Genomic DNA, 23198 nt, shown 5'->3' on the forward strand with positions numbered 1-23198 from the left:
AATCATCGATCAACAACTTCAGGTTTCTCACCATTTCCAAGTCTATACCTTCACAAAACAAAATTGTATCATCAGCAAATTGGAGGTGGGAGACTACCACTTCGTTTCTTTCAATTCTCCACCCCCTAATCAGACCCTGTAAATATGCTTTCACCACCACTCTGCTTAGTACCCCTGCCACTATGATGAAAAGGAAAGGGGGAAATGGGTCTCCTAGTCTTATTCCTCATTTGGCTGGAAAAAATCTTTTTCCACACCATTAATGAGGATTTAATAATGAACTGAGCTAACACAACCTTTGATCTATAGTCTCCATTTTTCCCCAAACCCAAGTCTCTCTAATGCTTCCAACAACACTTGCCACACCACTAAGTTATAGGCTTTCTCTAAATCCACCTTGCAAACCAGACTCTTCTCTCCGTTCTTCCTCTTTTCTACAACACATTCATTAGCCACCAAGATTTGATCCACAATTGGCCTTCCTTCCACAAAGGCCCCTTGGAAGGGAAAGATCACTGATGGAAGGACCACCTTCAGTTTCTATAAATAAGACCTTTGAGATGATCTTATAGAGACTCCCAATTAGGCCTATTGGTCTAAAGACTTTTTGGGCTTTTGCCTCCTTCTTTGGGACCAAAGCTATAAAAGTAGCATTAACCCTGGGGGGATCTCCCCTCTAAGGAAGAAATTACTAAAAACTTCCAGTAGGTCTATTTAAAAAAAAAAAAAAAAATCCTAGCACTCTTGGTAGAATGCCATTGAAAACCGTCTGGTCCTGGGGCTTTTGATCTCTCCATCAAGAAAATTACTTTCTTGATCTTTTCCAATGATAAATTCCTTTCCGAATATTGTGCTTGTTCCTTTGTCACTCTATTCCAACCCATATCTTGTAGCCTTGTACTACCCCCAGCTGAGTCTACAAATAGGAATTTAAAATGATTCACAAAGATCCTTGTACTCTCTTGGCCCTCTCTTGCCTCCTAACCCTCCACCTCCACACTGTGAATGGCATTTTTCTTTCTTCTACCATTTGCAAGTGAGTGAAAAAACTTGGTATTACCATCCCCTTCCAACAACCATTTACACCTAGATTTTTGCCTCCGACAAATCTCTTCTCTCCTTAGTATCTTTTCCAGTTCTTGCTTTAGTTTCCAACTTTCCTCCCTTTCCTCTTCAGACAATGTTCTGAGAGCCTCTTTTTTGTCCAATTCTTCAATCCCCGAGGTCAACTTCCCACTTCCTAAGGATCGGATTTATTCCCACCAAACCTTCAATCTTTCCTTAAAAGAAGGATTTTCAAACCACATATTTCCAAAGTATACCTACCAGGTTCTACCAAGTTCCTAGTGAGTGAAACTTATTCAAGTTCCATTCCTAGTGACTATATCATTTACTGCCACACTTAGTGCAGCATTTGTAAGATAAGCAGCAAAATCATGTCCAAGACCATTAATGAGCAGTTGTTCATTTTGGAAACACTGTACTATCAATACAAGGCTTGAAAAGCATATCCTCTTCGATATTCTCAGAACATCTCCCACTCCTCATCATCCTCACCAGTCACCACCTACCTATCTAATTCACACAAGCCAGGTTACGTTTATAGATTATACCATGTGTACTTTCAAACCAAGATTGATGAGGGAACATGTAGCAATCTCACTTGGGGCGACAAGTTCCATTCCCAATTGACCCTTTTCCCAATAGTATTTGCTTCATAGACCTCCAAATCTTTACCAAGTATCTTCTCATGAGAATATCTGAACTGAGCTGGTGTCAAATTATATGGGAAAGGATGCCACCCACCAGGCTCCATCCATCACCTGAGCTACCGGATAAGGGGGTGAAATTTATGAATCACTGAACCTGTTGATGAGGTGGGTTGGCCTAGATTATGGTTCATTTCCAGTTTGTCCAAAGAATCCTGCAACATTCAAAGCCTAGATTATAGTCCCATTAATTCCATGGCAGTGAGACAGTGGCAAGGATTTCTTCATTGTTGTGTTAAACAGACTAAGAAAGAGAGGGCACTCAAGCTACCAGAGTTGTAGAAGGATCAGTTCTTGCTAGGTAAAACTAGAAAGTGAGAAGAACAGAGATGGAAGAAAGATCTCTTAGGGAAGGAATGTCTGTTTATCAAAGAACATGCCAACCATAGATGAAGGAACATTAAAGTCCTTTGTAAATTAAATTTGATTTTTATCTTTCAAAGGAAAATTAGAGGTGAAATAGTATTAATTGCCTGATGTTAATGACTGAAATTATGTAAGCCACTTCCAATGTGGATCAAAATGATGTGGACTCATTTGGATTTTTCAGCAAGTACAAGCACATACAATCCAAAGCGTCTCTAATGCATCATCATCAACAACAGCAACAAAATTGGACTTTTTAACCACATATGTGCTTCCTTTGTAGGACTAGTTGTGAAACCACCTTTCATCTAACAGTATTTTTTCACTTATGCGAACAGTATTTGGAACTTCTTTCTTTCTTCTTTCTTTCTTTTTTTTTTCTGCTTTATTTGATGCTAGAGGTCTCCCCCTTCAGATAACTTGTTTCAACCAAGTTTTTTCCTATCCAAGAAAGAAATGGAGGAAATCTTGTGGAAGAGTACAGAGTATCCATATTATGGCCCAATCCAGCAACAATGAAATACTAGGATTTTTCAAGACAAATATCAATCTAGAGAACATTAATTGACTGATAAAAATCAAGAATTTTTTATTAAGACAAGAGAAGAATTTTCATGATTTTCTGCAGATAATTCATCAGAAGCTGGTCTATTGTGGCATTGAACTTTAATAGGAAGAATTAGAACTGACACAACTTAGACTCCTCCATCACAACGAAGAATAAAGTTGAACTGTTATGGCTGCAGAATTGGAAACCCCAGGGAATCACATATAGGTGGTGTTTTTAGGAACCATGAGGGAGATAACTTTACTGATGCCAGGTGAATACCCATTGGGATAATTGACAGTCTCAATTTCTCTAAGGGGCTCTATCTGGGGAAGTAGGGGAGCACTATTGGGCCAGCTCCAATACAACTGTTAATGTGTGTATGGAGACAGCACATCTTTGCATATCTACATTGTACATTTGTGATACCATTAATAAAATCTTACCGGTGACTGATTAAAAACAATTCTGAACCTTGTGAGATACATGGTTGATTTGTCTTAGATCAACTAAACGTGATACTACAGCATGATAACTAAGGGTATAAGATGCCTACTTTCTATACACAAATTCTATTAGAAGCCCCTGAATATAACAAACATAACAACTGGAAATATCAAGCTGACGCACAAAATAAGTAGAATAAGTAATCCCAAGATTTTGTACCAAGTATAGAAAATTTTAGAAAAGAAAAAGTAATAGAGATTACATTGGGGTGTGTGTGTGTGTGTGTGTGCGTGCATGAGAGAGAGAGAGAGAAATCATAACTCTCAGAGAGAATCCAAAATCAAAAAATGAAACCCATTAAGAACAACGAAACTTTTTACCGTGGTTTCACATTATAATTTTTATTCCAAGTAAGTTGCCTGGATGTCATGAACCTCAACCAAACGAATATACCAATAAGCCCCAATTGGCCTTCATTTTTACATCGTTCAGTTAACTCTGCTGCAATATTGAACCTGTGCCAGGTAATAAAACATAATTAAAAAAAAAAAAGGAAACAAAAGAAATGCAAGATGCAAAAACAATTGTTACAGTAACTCCTCAAAGAATAATAGTTTTCCGGTCATTGTTGTGATAACTCCTCAAAAGATTTGACCTGGGATGTTTTTTAATTCTTTAAATTTTATTCTTTATGATATCTATTTGTGTAATGTTATTTATTATATCTTACAATTACTTTTTACACACAATTGCAACTATATATACTAACAGTAATAATTATATCAACCAAAACTAAAACCGAACTTTTTTGAGGAAAAAATTAAAAGCTACTAAAAAAATATGCATAACACTAAATCATTATATTTTACTTGATACTTGAATAGAAAAACATAAAATATACAATAAATTTATTTTTGAGTTTCTATGCACCAAATGAGCTCTTACTTGTGTTTCTTTCTTGTTTAAAATCTAAACGCTAACATAAATCACAAGGAATCTAGAAATTTGAGTTGGTGAAGATCAAAAACTTAACTTGAAAGAGTAAAGTAACTTATGTGATAATCAAAGGATCGATAATTTGACTAGAATTAGTCACCTAATCCAGAAGAATCGTGCATATTTAGATTCATCATGGGATCCATACACTGGAGAGTGGATCCAATATCAGGGGGAATCAAGGGGCCACTACATCAAGTCATGCAAATAACAGTATTGCATGGACATGGGCAGGGAATTAAAATCTGATGCATTTACAAGAGTCTAACTTGGCAAGATAAGAAAATATGAACTCACAACCACATCAATGAAAAAGCATATGCTATTAAAATAGTTGCCTTTGTTACTGAGTAATGTTTGATATGGAAAATGGCATTATATTAGCTGTTCATTTATGTCAAATAAGCTGGGAGATAAAATGAAAACGTAGTGTAAATGTGTCCTCAAGAATCCATGGAGTGTCAGACTCTTACACATCTGACACAGACATGTTGTCCATTTAGAAGAGACCCTTCAACACTGGCAAATAATACCAAGAAGAAGAGGAGGAGATTTTGGCAGTACATTTCAGTCTTTCCATTTGTCAACCAGTGTGACATGGGTTGTCTACTCTTTCCTTTTACCTATATATGTAAATAAATAAACGTGCAGCTCAAAATTGATCCAGTGTATATAAGCGCTGATTCTGATTCATTCTCAACCAATCAATATGCAACCACTAGTCTATTTTTCTCATAAAAATAAGGTTTATGTATTTATTGGTCATTGTACCTAGTCTTTGTATTTTGGGCTAACCTGTGCATCAAGGATCTCTCAGCATCTTTCTCTCTCTGAGATATTTCATCAAGCAACCACTTGACAATACCTTTGCTGTCACCTTCACCCTGAATATATTTATTAGGCAACACAATTCAGCACCAAGAAAACCAAATCAGCCCCATATAAACATCAGAGAAGAAGATGAACTGCAGTACATGAGAGTCATGCTAGAACAATAGGATAAAGAGTGGGCGTCATGATACAAAGAAAAATAAACTTGAGGAATAGTATTATGTCCAATTATATTAGCTGAAATGGTGGCACCTAAAATTAATCAAATATAATGAAGTATAGAAACAAACTTAAACTTCGAGACAACACTTTCTAATTTATCTCAAAACAATGATAAATAAAGGCAAACTTATGGTCAAACCAGGGGGTAGAGAAGGCCATTTTCCATACAATGTTAAATATTGACCATGAAACACTTCATGCACATTTCTTTTTAATGTTTTCCATGTTCATGTTAGTATCTCTAGTTAAAATATTGATGCAATTCATAACATGATTCATAACATCTTTAGCTATGGTAAGCATGGACAACTTTTAGATCCCATAAATTAATTATTCCTATCAATAAACATGACATAGGTTTCAAGGGTAAATCAAGGAGAGAAAAAAACATACATCCACAAAAATCAACACCATATGCCTCCCAAAAATAAGAAATTTGCAAAGGGTGACAACTAATACCTTATTCATTGGTTTCAGACCAACAAAAAAATTGGCTCCATTGTTTTTTATCCACGAACCACCAGACCAAAGTACAAATGAGATGCCCAAAAAGTCCTTTTGCTTCAGATTAATATCTACAAGCTGCATTATAGATGGTCATTACAAAATGATAAAACGGGAAAAAAACTGCAGTACATATGGAGCTAATTCTATAGTAGATATTACCTGAAAAGATCCTTCTCTAGTTATCACATCCTTAAAATAAGTCTGGCATGCTCCATCAAGTAGCTTTGACCTTTCAGGAAGTATATCTGGTGGAGGAGCCTATGTAAAGAATAAAGCCATATTACATGCTGTAATTAGCTTCTAGACTAAAGCAATATCTGAACTAGAGTATGACTGAAGCAAGAGAAGAAGATTCTTCAAGGAGCAATCTTTCAATGGAGACACAGATCAAGACAGAGAGCAAGCAGGGAACAACTTTTGGGGGGATCCCTTTCTATGGGGAAGTTCATAATCTTTGAAACAAAAAATATCTGGGTAGCATTTTTTTTATTCAATAACGTCAATTTTATTAATCTGAGAAGAAAGTGGTAAGTACAGACTGTTAAAAACAGTTTAAGTTCATGAGAGATAAAAACTCTTATCTCTCCCCACAAAACCCCAAATCCCTTACAATTGTGCCCAAAACGATAAATCTCTCTCCACCCCTTGCTTAGCTAATGAATCAGCTATGGCATTTGCACTCCGCTTGACCCACCCTGTCCTTACTTCCATGTCTCTAGTTAACCATCTGCATTTTTCCTTCCGTTATTGTACATCCACATTTTCATTCCCTAATCCTGTAGCCAGTTGATCACCAGTTTTGAATCTCCCTCCACACTTAGTTTGTTGATGTGCAGAGTTTTCGCCCTTTGTATGCCTTCCATTACATCCATGACTTCTGCCCTCAATGATTCTCCTTTCCCTGCTGGCCCAGAATATAGTGCAACAATTCTGCCCCTTTCATCTCTAAATACACCTCCAATGCCGGAAGGACCTGGATTCCCTATGCTACTACCATCAAAATTTAATTTAATAAAGCCCCTGTCCAATGGGCTCCAATGATGAATTGTGAGCATTGATAACCCATACTTAGTTGTGCAGGGCACACTCTACATACTTTCTTCTTTCATTCATTGAGAAATAAACTACTAATAAAAAAAAATGACATTAACTTACCAGCCACTCCCCATAAGATGACTTTGACACACCCCAGTGAAGCACAATAGCACCTTTCATGTTCACAGCAACCAACATGTGATAGTCACCCCTAAGAATCCTCAAAAGAACCTACGCAGAAAAATTGCATATAAGATTTACTGCCTGGTTGAAAAAAGAGATCATTTAGTCAATCAAGGTTAACAAATGTAAGATAGAGACAAGCAAATAAAGCAGTGGAGACACACAAGGTTACAAACATGGTAACTCCAAAGTCCAGATAATGTGCTGGCATGTCTCAAGTTACATGACAGTGTATAAACAGTTATTATTAGACAAATAACTGATAATATAAATTTAAATAAAAAAACTCTTCAAAAACATTTTTTGAGATGAAAATACATCTAAACAGAAGGCGACTTATTGGAAGCTTTATCTACATACACATCCAAAAGAATGTCAAACATAATTTACTGATTTTGATAAAATAATGTTTTCTAGTTGTTATACAGAAGCTGACCAGTATGTCATGGTTCCCAACATGAAAAGTTTGTTGCATAATCCAATTATCTCCTCCAATAGACTTCTCAACAAGATTGAATAGAGGTGATGCCAGCAAACTGGTGCCTTTGGTATGTTCCTCAGAAGATTTTTGCAACCACTTGTCAATGTCATGTCCTCTGGGATGAGTAGAGGAAGTTGAACTGTTAAAAACTGCTAGTTCCTTTCCCTGAGTGATCCTTTTAGTACTTGCTCCCTCTAAGCTTCTTCGAAGTTCATCCAAAGAAAGTCCCTTTGATGACTGACTTTGAAGCTCTCTCAAAGCATCTTCATAGTCTTGCTGCACAAAAAAAGTGAAGTTATGATTATCATATTACTCAATAACTACTGGGCAACAACAGAAGCATAAATTATCCCCATTCAAAGTACAATTGGCTGATAAAACCTATGCAAGAACATGAACACAAAAATGTGTTTCAACTTTCAAGAAATGAGAAGATGGCATAGGATTCTAAAAATAGAAAAAAAATCTAGTAACAAGTCATGTTCTACAAACTAACGCAGTGCTATATAGTGTTTGGCTACGTCAAGAAGATATCTTGCATTGAAAAAAAAAAAAAGAAGATTAACAAGGAGTGTACTCAGGAAAGAGAAGCATGATGTTTTCTTAATTCAGGAAACCAAGTTATCAAAGCTAGATAAAAGGTGGATTAGAAGTATCTGAGGAATTATGGGTTTAAGTTGGGCTAATGCACTGTCTTAGGGAGCTTCATTCTCACCATCTAGAAAAATGAGGAATTGGAGTGCTTGGAGGAACTCATTGGGAACTACTTATTCTCAACCAAATTCAAAAGAGCTAGTGATGGGAAGATGTGGGTGATGACCAATATTTATGGTCCAAACTTACGTAGAAAGGGACCAGTTCTGGGAGGAGTTGAAAGAATGATTTGCAAGAAATGTTTGATGATTTTCACCAAACTGAGGAAATTTCTCCAGGAACAAGTTCTACTAGAACCCCAAAGGATTTCAGGCCAATAAATTAAGTGGGTAGCCTCTATAAAATAATAGCAAAAGTCTTTCCAAGTAGACTGAAAAAGGTTTTACCTATAGTGCTCTCACCTTTCCAAGGGGCCTTTGTAGAGGGAAAACAAATTGTTGACCAGATTTTAGTGGCAAATGAATGTGTAGAAGAGAGAAGGAAAGGTATTCATATGTAAATTGAATTTTGAAAAGGCTTACGATTTGGTGGATTGGTCCTAATGGACGGAGATTTAGAGAAATAATACGAGGGATTTCTTGTGAGAACTGGGGGACGAAAAGAAGAATCATTTGGTTAAATGGGAACAGCTCTGCAAGCCAAAGGAACTAGGGGGTTTAGGGTTAGGAAATATCACTCTCAAAAATGTTGCTCTCTTGGGTAAATGGTTATGGACATGGTTTAAAGTATCGATACACCCAAATGTATCGGCAGGGGTGTATAAACACAATAAACCATGCACGTTTTATTTTTTTATTTTTTATTTCATTTTAATAGATATTTTATATTATTTAATAAATAAAAGGAGTTTCCTGAAAACACCTTTAAACAAGTGTATCAGAAACCCCACAATACGATGTGTTCGGTATCAGGTGTATCATATCAATACTCTAAACCTTGGTTATGGAGATTCCCATTTGAAAGAGACAGGTTGTGGCACAAAGTTGTACCAAGCATTCATGGGCAAGAATGTAATGAATGGGATGCTATACTCAACCCTTATTCAACCTCAACTTCCCCTTGGAAAGAAATCCATGAGGTTTACCCTTTGTTCCTCAATTCTACACGTTTTTATTTGATAAGGATTGATAAGATTCAGTTCTAGGAAGACCTTTGGGTAGGGGAATCCCCTTTAAAAGACTAGTTCCCCGATCTTTTTGCCCTCTCTAACCTTAAAGACGCATTTTGTGTCCTTTATGGACACTCCCCCTCCCTCAGGCATCAACTGGGACTTGGGGTCTTAGAAGAGACTTAAGGGAGAGAGAGTGTGCCCCTCTAATTAAGCTTCTTAATATCTTGGAGACTTCTTTCTTGGACCCTCTTTTGGAAGAATCTAGAATCTAGATTCCCTCACTGGATGGACTCTTTACTTGTTCCTCATTTTTCAAGTCTTTAACCTTGCTTGCTTCACATGGGGTGGACTTCCTAGTGAAAGAAGTGTGGACTATGCCTATCCCACCAAAAGTTCATGCTTTCTAATGGGAATATTTCCTTGGAAAGGTTAACACTTGTGATGTGCTACAGAAAAGAAGGCTTTTTGCTGACTCTCTCCTCATATGTGCTTTTTGTGTAGGTCCTGTAGGAAAAGTGGAGAAACAATACTCCACTTAGTAACCTCATGTTCTTTTGTTACTCATATTTGGGAGTTTTTCTGTGATCTTTGCAGTTGTAGGTGGAACACTCCCCAAGAGGTGGCAGACATTTTCAGGCCTAGTTTCCTAAAGCAATCAAAGAAAACAGGAAGGTTGATGTGGAGAGTTACTAAGGCTGCAACTATTTGGGTGATTTGGGAGGAGAGGAATAACAGAATTTTTAATGGAAAAAATAGAACTGTGGAGAAGGTAATTGAGACAACAAAAGTAAAGGTAGCATTCTAAGTTAAATTTATCTCAAAGTTTCACAGTGACTGATAATTCTAAGGGTTTAGGAGTAGTACAATCCTCTAGAGACAAAGACAGAACTAAAATGTAATGGAAACTTCCACAATGCAGTAAAGTTAAGTTGAATTTTGATGGAAGCTCTTTGGGTAACCCAGTATGGTGGACATTGGTGGGGCAATTAGAAATTCGGAGGGCAGATTGTTAGCTCTTTACTCTAGGCTAATTGGTGTGACTAACTCCATAAAATTTGAATTGTTCACTTTACTACAAGGTTTCAGGTTCACCAAGAAATTGGGCCTCGGTCAAGTGGAGGTGGAAGGGGACTATCTCTTGGGCAAGATGTAACAGACATGTTCCGTGGACTCTCAAGCATGCTTACAGGGAAATAAAAAGGACTACAAGAGAGCTGAGTGCTGAATTCAAATTGGTTAGGAGTGCAAATGGGCTAGCTGACCCCCTTGCTAAATAAGGGGTAGAAAGGCAGGAATTGTTTTGGGCATCTTTATAACATAGTGTTGGTTTTGGGACTGATGTTATAATCATCAAATTAAACTTGTAGTGTTTTTTCACATATTAATATATCAAGGTTTTATTGATCAAAAGAAAAGCTTAATAAGGGAGCTAAATCTTTCTTTTAAATGGATGAGAAAAACAGCAAATGGAAGGACAGACACTTTATCCAAACAAAGGGCTTTAAGACAGCATTTTTTTAGGGCAAATCTGTGAACTCTTGTTGTTTGGGGCGGATTTTACACCTACCCCCTTGTAATCTTTAAGTTTGCATTAATAAAATTACTTTCTACTGATTAAAAAAAAATGATATCTTGCATGAACCATCAACCTATGCTTTTGATGAATCTATGTGTCATGAAAAAGTAAAAAAGACACCATAAAGAAATCTCTCCTTAATAAAATTCCAATTCCTGTTGATAGGGGTGGGACATCCTAAAGGATAAGTTGTACAGACTTCGACCTGATCAAAGTTATAGATCCTTTCACCTTTCTTTCCTTTAGATCCTATGCATGAACTGAACAAAGCACTTGACAAGGCAAGCGCAAAGGTTCATTACAAAATGAGCTATGCTCTGATCAATCCTTCTTAGAGAACTTACATTTCATCCATTTGTTGCTACCTCTAGATTCCCTTGAATATGTTCATTTTTAATTTTATCCTTCATAGTCCTGCCATTCATCCATATTTAAGATTACTTCTATTGCTCCTTTCTCTTCTTTCAAATAAAAATAAATAAAAAATTACACCATCTTAAAATGTCTCATGAAGTTTCTGACAAATACTTTACTTTTTATGGTAAACAGGAAAAAACTTATTACAAGAAAAGGAAACAAAAATAAGGATGGATTTACAACCCAGGCAAAAAGAAAGAGCCTCAGTGACATAAAAACTTATAAAACTTACAAAAGTTCCAACCCTCTCACATTTCAGATTGTCAAAGAATCAAATAAGAACCAAAATACCTAGTAAACAAACTGTAGAGAAGATGGGCCGAATGGCCCATAGACTGTTACTGTATATTATCTTTATATTCTTCTCTGTAATGGGCCTTATTCTGGGCCCATACTCTTCTATGTTCCTTTTTTTGTAATTTCTTGTCCAACTAAGGACCTCTCTTGTAATTACTAAAAGATTAACTTAATAAAAGGGTATTAGAGTGTTAGAGGGAGGTTAAGTTCGAACTCCTCATCCTCTAACCCTTCTTGCCGCAGTTCTCTCTCTCTCTCTTCTTCTCTAATCTTCTCTTGTTAGTTTTTTTCTTTGTTTTCTAGCACAATCCCTATTTCTAGGACTGTTTTTTCAACTTGGTATCAGAGCAGGCCATTGCTTGGCATGTCCCTCATGTGGTTCTAGTTCAGCCAACTACATGAGGAGGTTCTAGGGCTGAAAGTTTACAGTCATCCGCCTGGTTCTTGGAGGTCATTGGAGGGTGCCCAAGTTTCTATACACTTGGAGAAGGGTTCGGTGACCAGGAAGAATCAGAGAACAAGTTGTTTGACCTGATTTGAAATTAGAGAAAAAGGATTTAGAAGTTATCTCAGAGAACAAGTGTTCAGCCTGGTTTATAGTTCAAACCAGAGACTCTCTTACTGTAAGTCTTTTCTCAGTCCTTTGCTGGGTTATTTTTTGTTGTTTGGGAGGACTGTTAAAACATTTAAAGCCCACCTCCATTCGGCCCACTGTTGCTGGACTGATTCTACTCAGAAATTTCTGGGTTGTTTTGGAAGTGCTATTCAGCTGATTATTGGACTGAGAAGCTGTTGAAACTTATCTAAAACTAAGTGATACTAGTCTCATCTTCATCCCAGCCTCTTCTTGGACCTATACTGAACACTTTGAAGTGGTTTCTTCTAGTTAATAGTAGGCTATTAAGTACTGCACACTGAGTGTTCAACAAAAGGTCTCTTAAGGACTGTGGCCCTTTTTTTTTCTTCTCTTTGGGACAACGGCTGTTGGGAACCTGAAATACCTTGTGATTGGAGGTTTGTTGGGTGTCCTTTGAAGGCTGAAACAGTAAAGAAAGAACTATCACCGAACTTTGCATGATGGATTTCTCAAACCTTGAAAACAAGAATGCTGCTGAATATAGACAGATTTTGGGAACCCCAACCGATTCTATGTTGGCTGTAACGACAGTCAAGCTTGATGAGACCAACTACTTGGCTTGGTCACAATCAGTGAAAATCCATATTTGTAGCAAAGGAAAATGGGGTTTTATTTCTGGGAGCAAGAAGGCTCCTCCAGAGGATGATCCATCTTATGAGAGATGGGTGCAAGAAAACTACACAGTGATTGGGTGGCTTGTGAACTCAATGCAGCCACAAATTAGTCAACATTATCTGTGGATGAACTCGGCTAAAGAAATCTGGGATAATGTTGCAGAAACATACTCCCATAAGTTGAATGTTGCCAGAGCCTACAAACTGAGAAATGATGTGAAGAATCTAAGGCAGGGGGAGAAGTCACTTGCAACATACTTCTCAACCCTGAAATCTCTAAGGCAAGAGATTGATTTGATAGAGGTTGTGACATGGGATACCCCCAAGGATGCTGAAACATATAGGAAATTGGTTGAAAGGAATAGGGTCTTTGAGTTCTTGACAGGGCTGAATTCTGAATATGACATTACAAAGCAAAACATCTTGTCCAAGGAAGATGTTTCATTGTCACAAGCATGTACTTTGGTCAGCAGTGAAGAAAGTAGGAGGCAAGTGCATATTCAAGGAGTCGGTATCGATGATCATTTTGCAAATATGGGAATTAAACCCAAAGGGGTTACAGGAGCTCACAGTGGCACAGGAAGGAGGTGATGTGTGAATATTGTAAGAAGTCGAAAACACAAAGGACAAGTGTTGGAAATTGCATCTCAATCTTGTACCTATCAGATTCCAGAAGAAGAATGATAGTAGAAAGACAGGAAGTGCACATGCATCCACAAGCACAGATATAGATGTTGACTCAACCAGTGCACAGTTGGCAGCCATGAAAGCTGAATATGAGAAGTTTGTAAAGATGATCAATCAGCTTGAAGGTGTAACTTCATCATCCATCCCTTCTGGAAGTCCAGCCACCATTGCATTTGCTCACTCAGGTATAAGGGCTTCCGCTAACCATGCATCCACCTCAGGTAAACACAAAACCCCTTGGATCATAGACTCAGGTGCTTCTGATCACATGACCAACATTTCCACTTTGTTTGTTTCATATGATTTACTTCCTGGCCGTGACAAAATCACCTTAGCTGATGGTTCTCTTGCCCCTATTTCCGGCAAGGGAACTGTCAAGGCTACAGACTACTTACTCTTACCTTCCACTCTTCATGTGCCTAAATTAAATACCAACTTATTATCTGTAAGTAGCCTGACCAAACCATTGAATTGTTGTGTAACCTTTTTCCATTCTCACTGTGTGTTTCTGGACCTGAAGTCTCAGAAGGTGATTAGGAGTGGCCATGAAGCGAATGGAATATACTTGCTCGACACCCCTGGCCAATGCTTTGATCATCCCAAGAATGTTGCTTTTGGTTCTACTTTTTCAGAGTCTGTTAGTCAAATTATGTTGAGTCATTGTCGGTTGGGTCATTTACCTTTTTCTGCTTTAAGCCATTTGTTCCCAAAACTGTTTAAGGGAGTCAGTGTGTCCAGTCTCAATTGTGAGTCCTGTCAGTTGTCAAAGCATTGTAGAAAAAATTACCCTGTGAGCAATAAAAGATCCTCTTTTCCTTTTCATATTGTGCACTCTGATGTGTGGGGGCCATACCACTTATCCTCTATGGGGGGTTACAGATATTTTATCTTGTTCATTGATGACTTCTCTAGATTCACTTGGATATACTTAATGAAATCCCGGGATGAAGTCCCAAGACCTGTGAGGCAATTTCATGAGCTTGTTTTAACTCAATTTGATACCAGAATTAAGGTTTTCAGATCTGACAATGTAAAAGAGTATTTTGAGAAGAGTTTATCCTTGTATCTCTCTGACATGGGGGTTATTCATCAAAGCTCCTATGTTAGAACCCCTGAACAAAATGGAGTTGTTGAGAGAAAAATAGACATATTGTTGAAATTGCAAGGAGTCTTTTGTTTGCCTCACATGTTCCCACCAGATTTTGGGGTGATGTTGTACTTACTGCTACCCATCTCATAAACCATATGCCATCCAGGGTTTTAGGGTTTAAATCCCCCTTCTGTCTTCTTCATCCAGACAAGGATCTCTTCCCAATTCCTCTTCGTGTGTTTGGCTGTACCTGCTATGTTCACATTCCAAGTGTGCAGAGACATAAGTTTGAACTGAAAACCCACAAATGCATCTTCCTTGGTTACTCCCCCACACAAAAGGGTTATTGTTGTTTTGATCCAAAGACTGGCACCCGACATGTCTCTATGGATGTTACCTTTGATGAACTTTCTCCTTTTTATGGTTCCTCTCAGGATGGACATTGTCCACAGGGGGAGAGTCTGTCACAAGTTTTTGCTCTTCCTCTTCCTGTCACAGTTGAGTCTCTTGACAAACCTGTATCCTCACCAAATGAATCAAAGGAGGATCAATCACTTCATACCTCTTGTCCTAGTGCCCCTATTTCTTTACTCCCTCGTCCTATCCATAATCCCAAAGTGTATCAAAGGCAGAGATCCAGGAATGAGCAAGTAGTTTCCTTTACAACAGATGAAGCTCATACATTCCCAATCGCAGATGAGATAACAGGTACTGCTTCAGCTCCTTTGGAATCTTCCTTCCCAGACCTTGATGTCCCCATTGCTGTTAGGAAAGGGAAGCGGAAGTGTACTGCACACTGCATTTCCAAACACCTTTCTTATGACCTGCTTTCTCCTTCATACTTTGCCTATCTCTCTTCTGTTGCTTCTAACCCCATTCCTAGGTCTGTCTCAGAAGCTCTTGGGATTCCAAAATGGAGAGATGCCATGGAGACCGAAATGGATGCTCTACATGCAAATGGTACTTGGGAGGTGGTGGATTTGCCTGAAGGGAAGGACCCAATTGGGTGCAAGTGGGTTTTTACCATTAAATACAGGGCTGATGGAACTATTGAGAGGTACAAGGCTAGACTTGTTGCAAAAGGCTACACACAGACATATGGGATTGACTACCTGGAGACTTTTGCCCCTGTTGCCAAGATGACATCTGTGAAGGTTCTTTTATCTCTGGCGGTTCACTTTGATTGGCCTCTCTATCAGTTAGATGTAAATAATGCATTTTTGAATGGTGACTTACATGAGGAAGTCTACATGTGTCTTCCTCCAGGGATGTATGGGAAAGATATGCAAGGAAAGGTATGTAAATTGAAAAAATCTCTTTATGATCTTAAACAATCTCCTAGAACCTGGTTTGAGAGATTTAGAGCTGCACTTGTTAAATTCGGCTATGTTCATACACAGTCAGATCATACTCTGTTTGTGAAGAAAAGTAGATCTCTAGCAGTGTATCTCATTGTGTATGTTGATGACATTATAGTGACTGGTGATGATGCCTCATGCATTCTGGCTCTTAAGTCTTTCCTCCGTACAGAATTTGAGATTAAGGACCTGGGGGAGTAGAGATACTTCCTTGGCATAGAAGTTGCCAGATCCAAGGATGGGATTCTTATTTCCCAAAGGAAATATGTTCTTGATTTGTTGTCTGAAACTGGAAAACTGGGTGCAAGACCAGCTGCAACTCCCATTGATATGAGTCACAAACTTTCAGCTACAGATGGAACTTTGTTGGAAGACAAAGGGGTTTTTCATAGACTTCTTGGGAAGCTTTTGTACCTATGCATGACTAGACCAGATATTGCGTATGCTGTCAGTTGCATTAGCCAGTTCATGCATGCTCCTAGAGATACTCATATGGCAGTAGCAGAACGAATTTTGTGCTATCTGAAAGGCTCTCCAGGGAAAGGAATCCTATTTATCAAGCATGGTCATCTGAAACTTGAAGCCTATACTGATGCTGATTGGGCTAGAAATATTGATGACAGAAGATCTACTTCAGGATATTGCAGTCTGGTGGCTGGTAATGTTGTCTCTTGGAGGAGTAAGAAACAATCTGTTGTGGCCAGATCCTCCACAGAAGCAGAGTATAGAGCCATGGCACATGGAGTCTCGGAATTGTTGTGGCTAAGGTCCTTAATGGAAGATCTTGGGATTGATCATGACAAACCCATGATGTTGTACTGTGATAATCAGGTTGCCATCAACATTGCTCACAACCCGGTACAACATGATCGAACCAAACATATTGAAGTTGATAAACACTTTATTCGAAAAAGAGTCTCCTCCGGAGAAGTGTGTCTTCCATTCGTTACTTCTGAAGGACAATTAGCAGACTTTCTCACCAAGGGCATTTCCAAGGCAAGGCTTCATCATGACACTGGCAAGCTGGGCATGATTGACATCTATGTTCAGCTTGAGGGGGAGTGTAGAGAAGATGGGAAGAATGGCCCATAGACTGTTACTGTATATTATCTTTATGTTCTTCTCTGTAATGGGCCTTATTCTGGGCCCATACTCTTCTATGTTCCTTTTTTTCTAATTTCTCGTCCAACTAGGGACCTCTCTTGTAATTACTAAAAGATTAACTTAATAAAAGAGTATTAGAGTGTTAGAGGGAGGTTAAGTTCGAACTCCTCATCCTCTAACCCTTCTTGCCGCAGTTCTTTCTCTCTCTCTTCTTCTCTAATCTTCTCTAATCTTCTCTTGTTAGTTTTTTTCTTTGTTTTCTAGCACAGTCCCTACTTCTAGGACTGTTTTTTCAACTCAAACCAATGGAAGTTATTCAATATCATGCCTACAAAACACCCAAATCCACAAGAACCAGCCCGTGACAACTTCTAAATCACCTTATTCTTGACTCTACCTCACCTTCCTCTGCTTTTTTCATATTAAAACATCCAAACCCACAATCATATCTTTTTTTTTTTTTTGTAGAAAATAAGCTTTAAGGATATTTATAGGAACCATTGCTTGGTGTAAAGGTGAAACCTCAGGCCGCAAGTGTTAGAACACAGGTTTGAGTCCGAGAGCGTCCTTGTGCCAATAAAAAATGCCAGAGGTTAGGACTGTAACCAACATACCCCTCCCAAGACCCCAGACAGCTGGGACAAACATTGGGTAATGGCCTTTTTTAGGCTTTAAGGGTATCTATGCTTTTTTGTATAAGGGCACTTATGACCTTTTTCTTTATTTTCTCAGAAGGATCATTTTGGTCCTTTTTCAACTTGTGATTAAATTATAGATATCAACAGAGGGGCCATTACTTGGTGTAATGGTAAAATCTCGGGCTGTCAAGTGTGAGGATGCAGATTCGAGTCTGACTGTCTGAGAGCCACCACTTTGTGCATAAAATGCTAAAGGTTAGGACTGTATCCAATCCGCCCCTCATCCCCTCCCAAGACCCCAGATATCTGGGACCAATATTGGGTAATGGCCTTTTATATCAATAGATAGGAAAACCAGCACCACTCCATTTCAGTTCTCTCTCAATCTGTTTTGGAACTGTTCTCAACTACTTTCTTCTCTCTTTCCTTGTCTTTTCTTTTCTGTTTTTGTTTCTTCCTTATTCCCAAAAACGATTAAAGGAGTTTTTTGGGGCTATTTTACTACTCAAAAAGGCTTTAAATGTTTTGACCCAGTCTCTAGGATGCATATTTCTATTGATGTCGGTTTCATATACATTTCTCTCTTCCCGTTTCTCTTCTTCCTTTTTTTGCTTGATTGATAACCAGAAACTTGAATTAATTTAGAACTTTAAGTCCCGAGCCAAACTCACATGAATCTTACAAATACATTTAGCATAGAAAGTTGCTCCCTACTCACCCCTTGCTTGACTAAGGAATCTGCCAATGCATTTGCTGACCCATTAACCCACTTAAAAGTGACCTCAACTTCCCTTGATAGCTTCCTGATTTCCCTTATTACATGTCTGACTGCCCATGGACCCCAACTACTCCTCACCATCCAATCCACTACCAACATGGAATACCCTCAGTTGCTATATATTTCAGATTCAGCCGTATTTCTAATTTTAATTCTTGCAGGATGACCAAAATCGCTGCTGTCAGTGAGTCTTCTACTCCTAACAGACTGGAGTAGAGAGCCAATATCACCATCTATAAAAACTCCCCCTATACCCAAGGGACCTGGACTCCCACAAAAGCTTCCGTCAAAGTTTATTTCAATTCTATTGTTGCTGGCAGGAACCCACTCCTTTTCCACTACTCTCTTTAATGTAGAAGATGCTGATATTGCTCCCCACTCTCTAATAAAGTCATCCACTGTATAGTCGTTGAAAATCTCCATTGTCTTAATCCAATGGATTACCTTCATCTTCAAAGTCTTCTCTTCTGGTTACTGATACTCTTGGTTCTCTCTCCAAAGAGCCTGCAAATTATAAAGGGCTAACAAAAGCAAAAACTTAGAGGTGGTTTGTGACACTCCACCAAATCAATAATAATTCTTAGGTACAGAGACTTTTCCACCTTCCACTACTTGTTTTGATACTGATCCTCCTAATGAATTGCATATTCTAATTACTCACAGAAAGAGAACCCATCAGTGTACCTTACCTCTCATCTCTCACTTTGTTTCTTATTCTTCTTTCCCACAACAATATATGAGCTAGGGAATTTTGAAAAGGCATTCCTAGAGGTAGGAGAAAAGATCTAGGCACCAAAAGTTTAACAGAGGTTATGGCCCTCAATATATGGAATGAAAAAACAAGGTTCATGTAGGTTTCCCCATATAGTTGGGATAAAGTTTTGCTCAGCTGAGTTGATTGTCTTGGTAGCAGAGTACCAAACTGTTTGCCGGGGGGGTGGGGGGATCTGTGTGGTTTAAGGGTCCAAAATTGAGAAGAAATCTCAAGTATTGGGATGCCCCATCATCTATTGACTTTAGTTATGGAGTATGAGAACAATAAAGTGTGTTGTTAGAGGGATTTGAACTTAGGTTCTCTTAATTACATTAATTAGCCTTTAACCATCAAACCATCTTGTTTTTTGTAAAGTGACCTATCAAAAAAAAGAATCTCAGTGAAGTGATTTTTATTTGGTGCCAAGTCCTTCCTCTAGATCTTTCCTCCAGATTCTCAGTAAAGTGGTTGAGGGCAAGAGAGTGATGGTAAATCACCTTATCATTAAGGATGACAGATTACTGATATCTTCTTCCTATGTAACATGTATGAGAAACCTGCAGATCACCTCCTTAATCACCAATGACTCTCAAACAGGCCTAGTCTCACTTCTTATCCTTGCTTCATACCTCTTGGGTTTTGAACTTTTGCTTGCCACTTTCAATGGCCTCGCGAGAGGATAATGCTTTGAGAAGTTATGGAAGCAGGCTACATATGTGTAACTATTTCTTTAGTTGCTTGTTAGAATCTTTATAAAGAAAGAAAGAAAGAAAGAACCACAGTTCAAAGACGGGATGGCAACAGTAGAGAGTTCACATAAGAATCTGACACCTATTGTTCTTACTTTCTTTCTTTAACACTAACTGTAAATACATTATACCAATTGAAACTAAAGAAGAAAATATAAGACAATGACCCATATCCCATGAAATGCCAGGATATCTAAAAACCTAACATTTTAGAATTTAAGGATGATTTTATTCACAAAAAGAGGCCAGAGGCCTAATTACAAGAGACAGAAGTAGATATCAGCTTGCCACTAAGAGTAAAAAATGACAGCATAGCATAACACCCATTACAGAAGCCAGCACATTGATGGCCATCATAATCCCTCAAAATCAACCCGAGAAAATATGATTTTTCAATAATTCCAATCACCACCTGAGCCTCACATCATAATCCATGGAATTTGTGACAATATTCCTAAATAAAACTTTCCTTGTTACCCCCTATTACCAGACCATTTACAATGGAATTAGCTAATAAGGACTCTAGATGCTAAAGAGCTTGCATCCCTGCTCTGATAGATAGTCTTCAAGGCCATCCTGTTTTGATTCATATCTTATTTAACCTATCAGCTATACTTCCTTGAGCTAAAGGAATCCCCTTCAACTACCACCCTTTGATGTCGCATGGATGCTGATAACCCAAGGCACAATGTCAACAGAGGGCTTCTCCTCTTACTGAGTCTCATGAATATTGCTTACTTGGTACTTCATTTTAAAGGATTTTAAGGACATGTTACATGGACCTCAATGCAAATCGGGAGCATAAGAACTTGAGAGGGTATAACTTTTGTATTGCCAGTCAAGTTCTCCCTTCTTTTTTATAGGGGGCACAGGAAACTTGTATTTTTTTAATGTCCATGTAAGGAGCAACACCAAGATAACAAAAGATTACAAATTATAAGATCTTTATGCTATTCAAGAAACACAAACCAATTGAATATGTGCAATTAAATCATCTTTTATCAAATTATTTATTGTTATTCTTGGAATAATAACAAGCTAAAACCAACATCATGATCACATACTGTAGTTCTTTCTAATACAAGCCTCAGCTAACTATTTATTCAGTACAAAATAGAGTTAAGACAAACCTCTTGCTGTTGCAGTGAGTTTCTTGGCTTTCCCCTGCTTTCCCAAAGTAAATATGCCTTGCGTTCTACCAACTCCCTTGGTATAGAAGATAGGGGAGAAGCACTTAATGCAACCTCAGGTATTTCAATTCGGAAATTCCCTTTGTTTAGTTTTAACCTAGAGGAGGAAGGGGAAAAAACCATAGTGACAGGTCAAGATGGGTTCATCTGATTTAAATGTGCAATACTCAAAATCAAACAGCCCAAAGTAGCAAAAAATCAGTTTCAAAGAAAGACTAACCATCTATCATGCCTTTCATCTTTCAGAACAAATTCAATAGCATGTATCTTAGGATCCCGCAACTCAATGATGATCGAATATATTTCTCCCTTCTGTAGATAGGAAAGAAATGAACCTATGAGTACCTAGAAAATATTTTTCTATGTTGGAATATGCGAGTATAAGTAATTATAAAGCAGGAGATGGCAAGTCAACCTTCACAAATGGTGTCTGCAGTGCAGTTTGCTTATAGATTCTCGTTCCAGAAGGCCGATCAGCTGGAATGGCCCAATTTCTGTAAGAGAATTCAAAGGTCAAAATCACTGATGATTATAAATGAAAATACCTAACAAATAGTGTCTGATTGGATTCACATATGTCCACGATAAAGGCCACCCCAGTGAAGAATCCATGTTCTTGAACAATTTTTAAGTTGAAGCTCAATTTTTGCATTGCATCCACTTGAAGATCCAGACACATTAACCTACAGGAATGAAGGAAATCGATATAACTTCAAACTTCCAAATATTATTACATCTTTGTAACCTTTTGCGCAGAGGAAAATTGGTACCTGGAGCTGCATTCCCTCCCCAAGTTCAAAATGATAAACTAGAGGTGTTTGTGAACCATTGGTAGATTTTGAAGATGCCATTGCAACTGCTTACTACAGTTCAAACTCCAAATGTAAGACCATAATGTTGCAGCTGTTATCCTATTTATATACACGCAACTTCTACGGTCCAACTTTTCAAACTACGGGCTCATTAAAGTTGAATGTGCCAACATGGTTTGCACAAGGAAAATAAAGCAACCACCTCGTGTTAGTATGTTAAACTTTGTTTGGAGCATCAAAATCATGATTGAACACGTCTCCTTAATTCACTCGAGCTCAGTCCAAAAACAGAACAAACAAATAACCAAGGACTATCCGATTATTCAACCAATCAACCCACAAACAACTTTTACAAATTGATCAATTTGCCACCTTAAGTGCAATAATTTCTTATGACTGCAATTTTCGACCCTGACAATCATTTACTATTATAAGACACTTTAAATTTGCCTCCTATTAGTTTCATATTCGTCAATGGTAAATGATTAAATGTCATGCATTCATATTTTTCATTTGAGAAAAAGAATATATCGTTAGTAAGAAATTGTATTGGAACTACAACTTTAATATGGTGGTCGGTTCATTAAGGAAAATTATATTTAGAGTCAATATTCCATGAGCAATGGCACCATCGTCGTTTGCAATAATGTTAGGCCTCTGTGGATTCCCGACCTACCATGGAAACTTTGATAATCTTCACCGAGACAAAATTAGATGAATCTAACTGAGCTCCTTGAAAAAGATCGGGTATGACTTTTCGACTTTAAATGGAATTAAAAAGAAATCAACCTATAAATTAAAATTTTAAACGGTAAGCACTCGACGATCTACTAGCAGTTGCTTACCAGCCGTCCACTTTCACGTAAATCTGATGTGGATACGCCGGATACGATCACTCTGGTAAATTTTGGACAAATAATTTAAAAGAAACGCGAATCAGATGCTTGCTTCAAATTTCGAAAAGATGATGACATCTTGATGATTTCAAATGTCGTACTTGAAAAGAAAGTGCAAAGGAGATTCCAACAAATAAAGTACAGGTGCTGGGATCATTATCAATAAAAGGAATCGAAGCTTGATATTGAGACCGAACAAGCATCGAACTAGCGTCCAAAAGGACCGAAACATTATTGCAGTCTCTTCTCTTTGACAAAATTAGGGTTTCATAAAATCCGCCATGGAAACAAGAAGAAACAATTCCTATGACGAGCATAGGAGAGGTAGAACAGAGGCTCTGGCTTTTGCTCATCTCGTCGGTGCATTGAAACATCTGGATTCTAACGCGGGAAATGTCTACTGGCTACTGCGCACAGTGCCTACTCCGTGGGATTAGCTAGGCGTCAACAAT

General features: G+C 38.1%; 1 protein-coding gene across 1 annotated transcript in view; it reads right to left on the reverse strand.

The window, feature by feature from the left end:
• Positions 1–22978, reverse strand: part of LOC148850714 (phosphoglucan, water dikinase) — a 65966-nt gene extending 42988 nt beyond the window's left edge. The window contains exons 1-13 of the mRNA XM_088943997.1: positions 22848–22978; positions 22696–22747; positions 21809–21901; positions 21612–21721; positions 21454–21532; positions 21259–21350; positions 20979–21135; positions 7340–7660; positions 6841–6951; positions 5845–5943; positions 5638–5760; positions 4921–5009; positions 3510–3644 (exon numbers count right to left, since the gene is read on the reverse strand). Coding sequence (XP_088800123.1) covers positions 3510–3644; positions 4921–5009; positions 5638–5760; positions 5845–5943; positions 6841–6951; positions 7340–7660; positions 20979–21135; positions 21259–21350; positions 21454–21532; positions 21612–21721; positions 21809–21889 — 1397 coding nt within the window. The 5' untranslated portion in view covers positions 21890–21901; positions 22696–22747; positions 22848–22978. The remainder of the gene's footprint in view (positions 1–3509; positions 3645–4920; positions 5010–5637; positions 5761–5844; positions 5944–6840; positions 6952–7339; positions 7661–20978; positions 21136–21258; positions 21351–21453; positions 21533–21611; positions 21722–21808; positions 21902–22695; positions 22748–22847) is intronic.
• Positions 22979–23198: the final 220 nt, after the last annotated feature.

This window comes from Nelumbo lutea, chromosome 5, assembly GCF_056320005.1.
Source record: "Nelumbo lutea isolate HS-2025 chromosome 5, American lotus-T2T, whole genome shotgun sequence".
NCBI classification, from domain to species: domain Eukaryota; kingdom Viridiplantae; phylum Streptophyta; class Magnoliopsida; order Proteales; family Nelumbonaceae; genus Nelumbo; species Nelumbo lutea.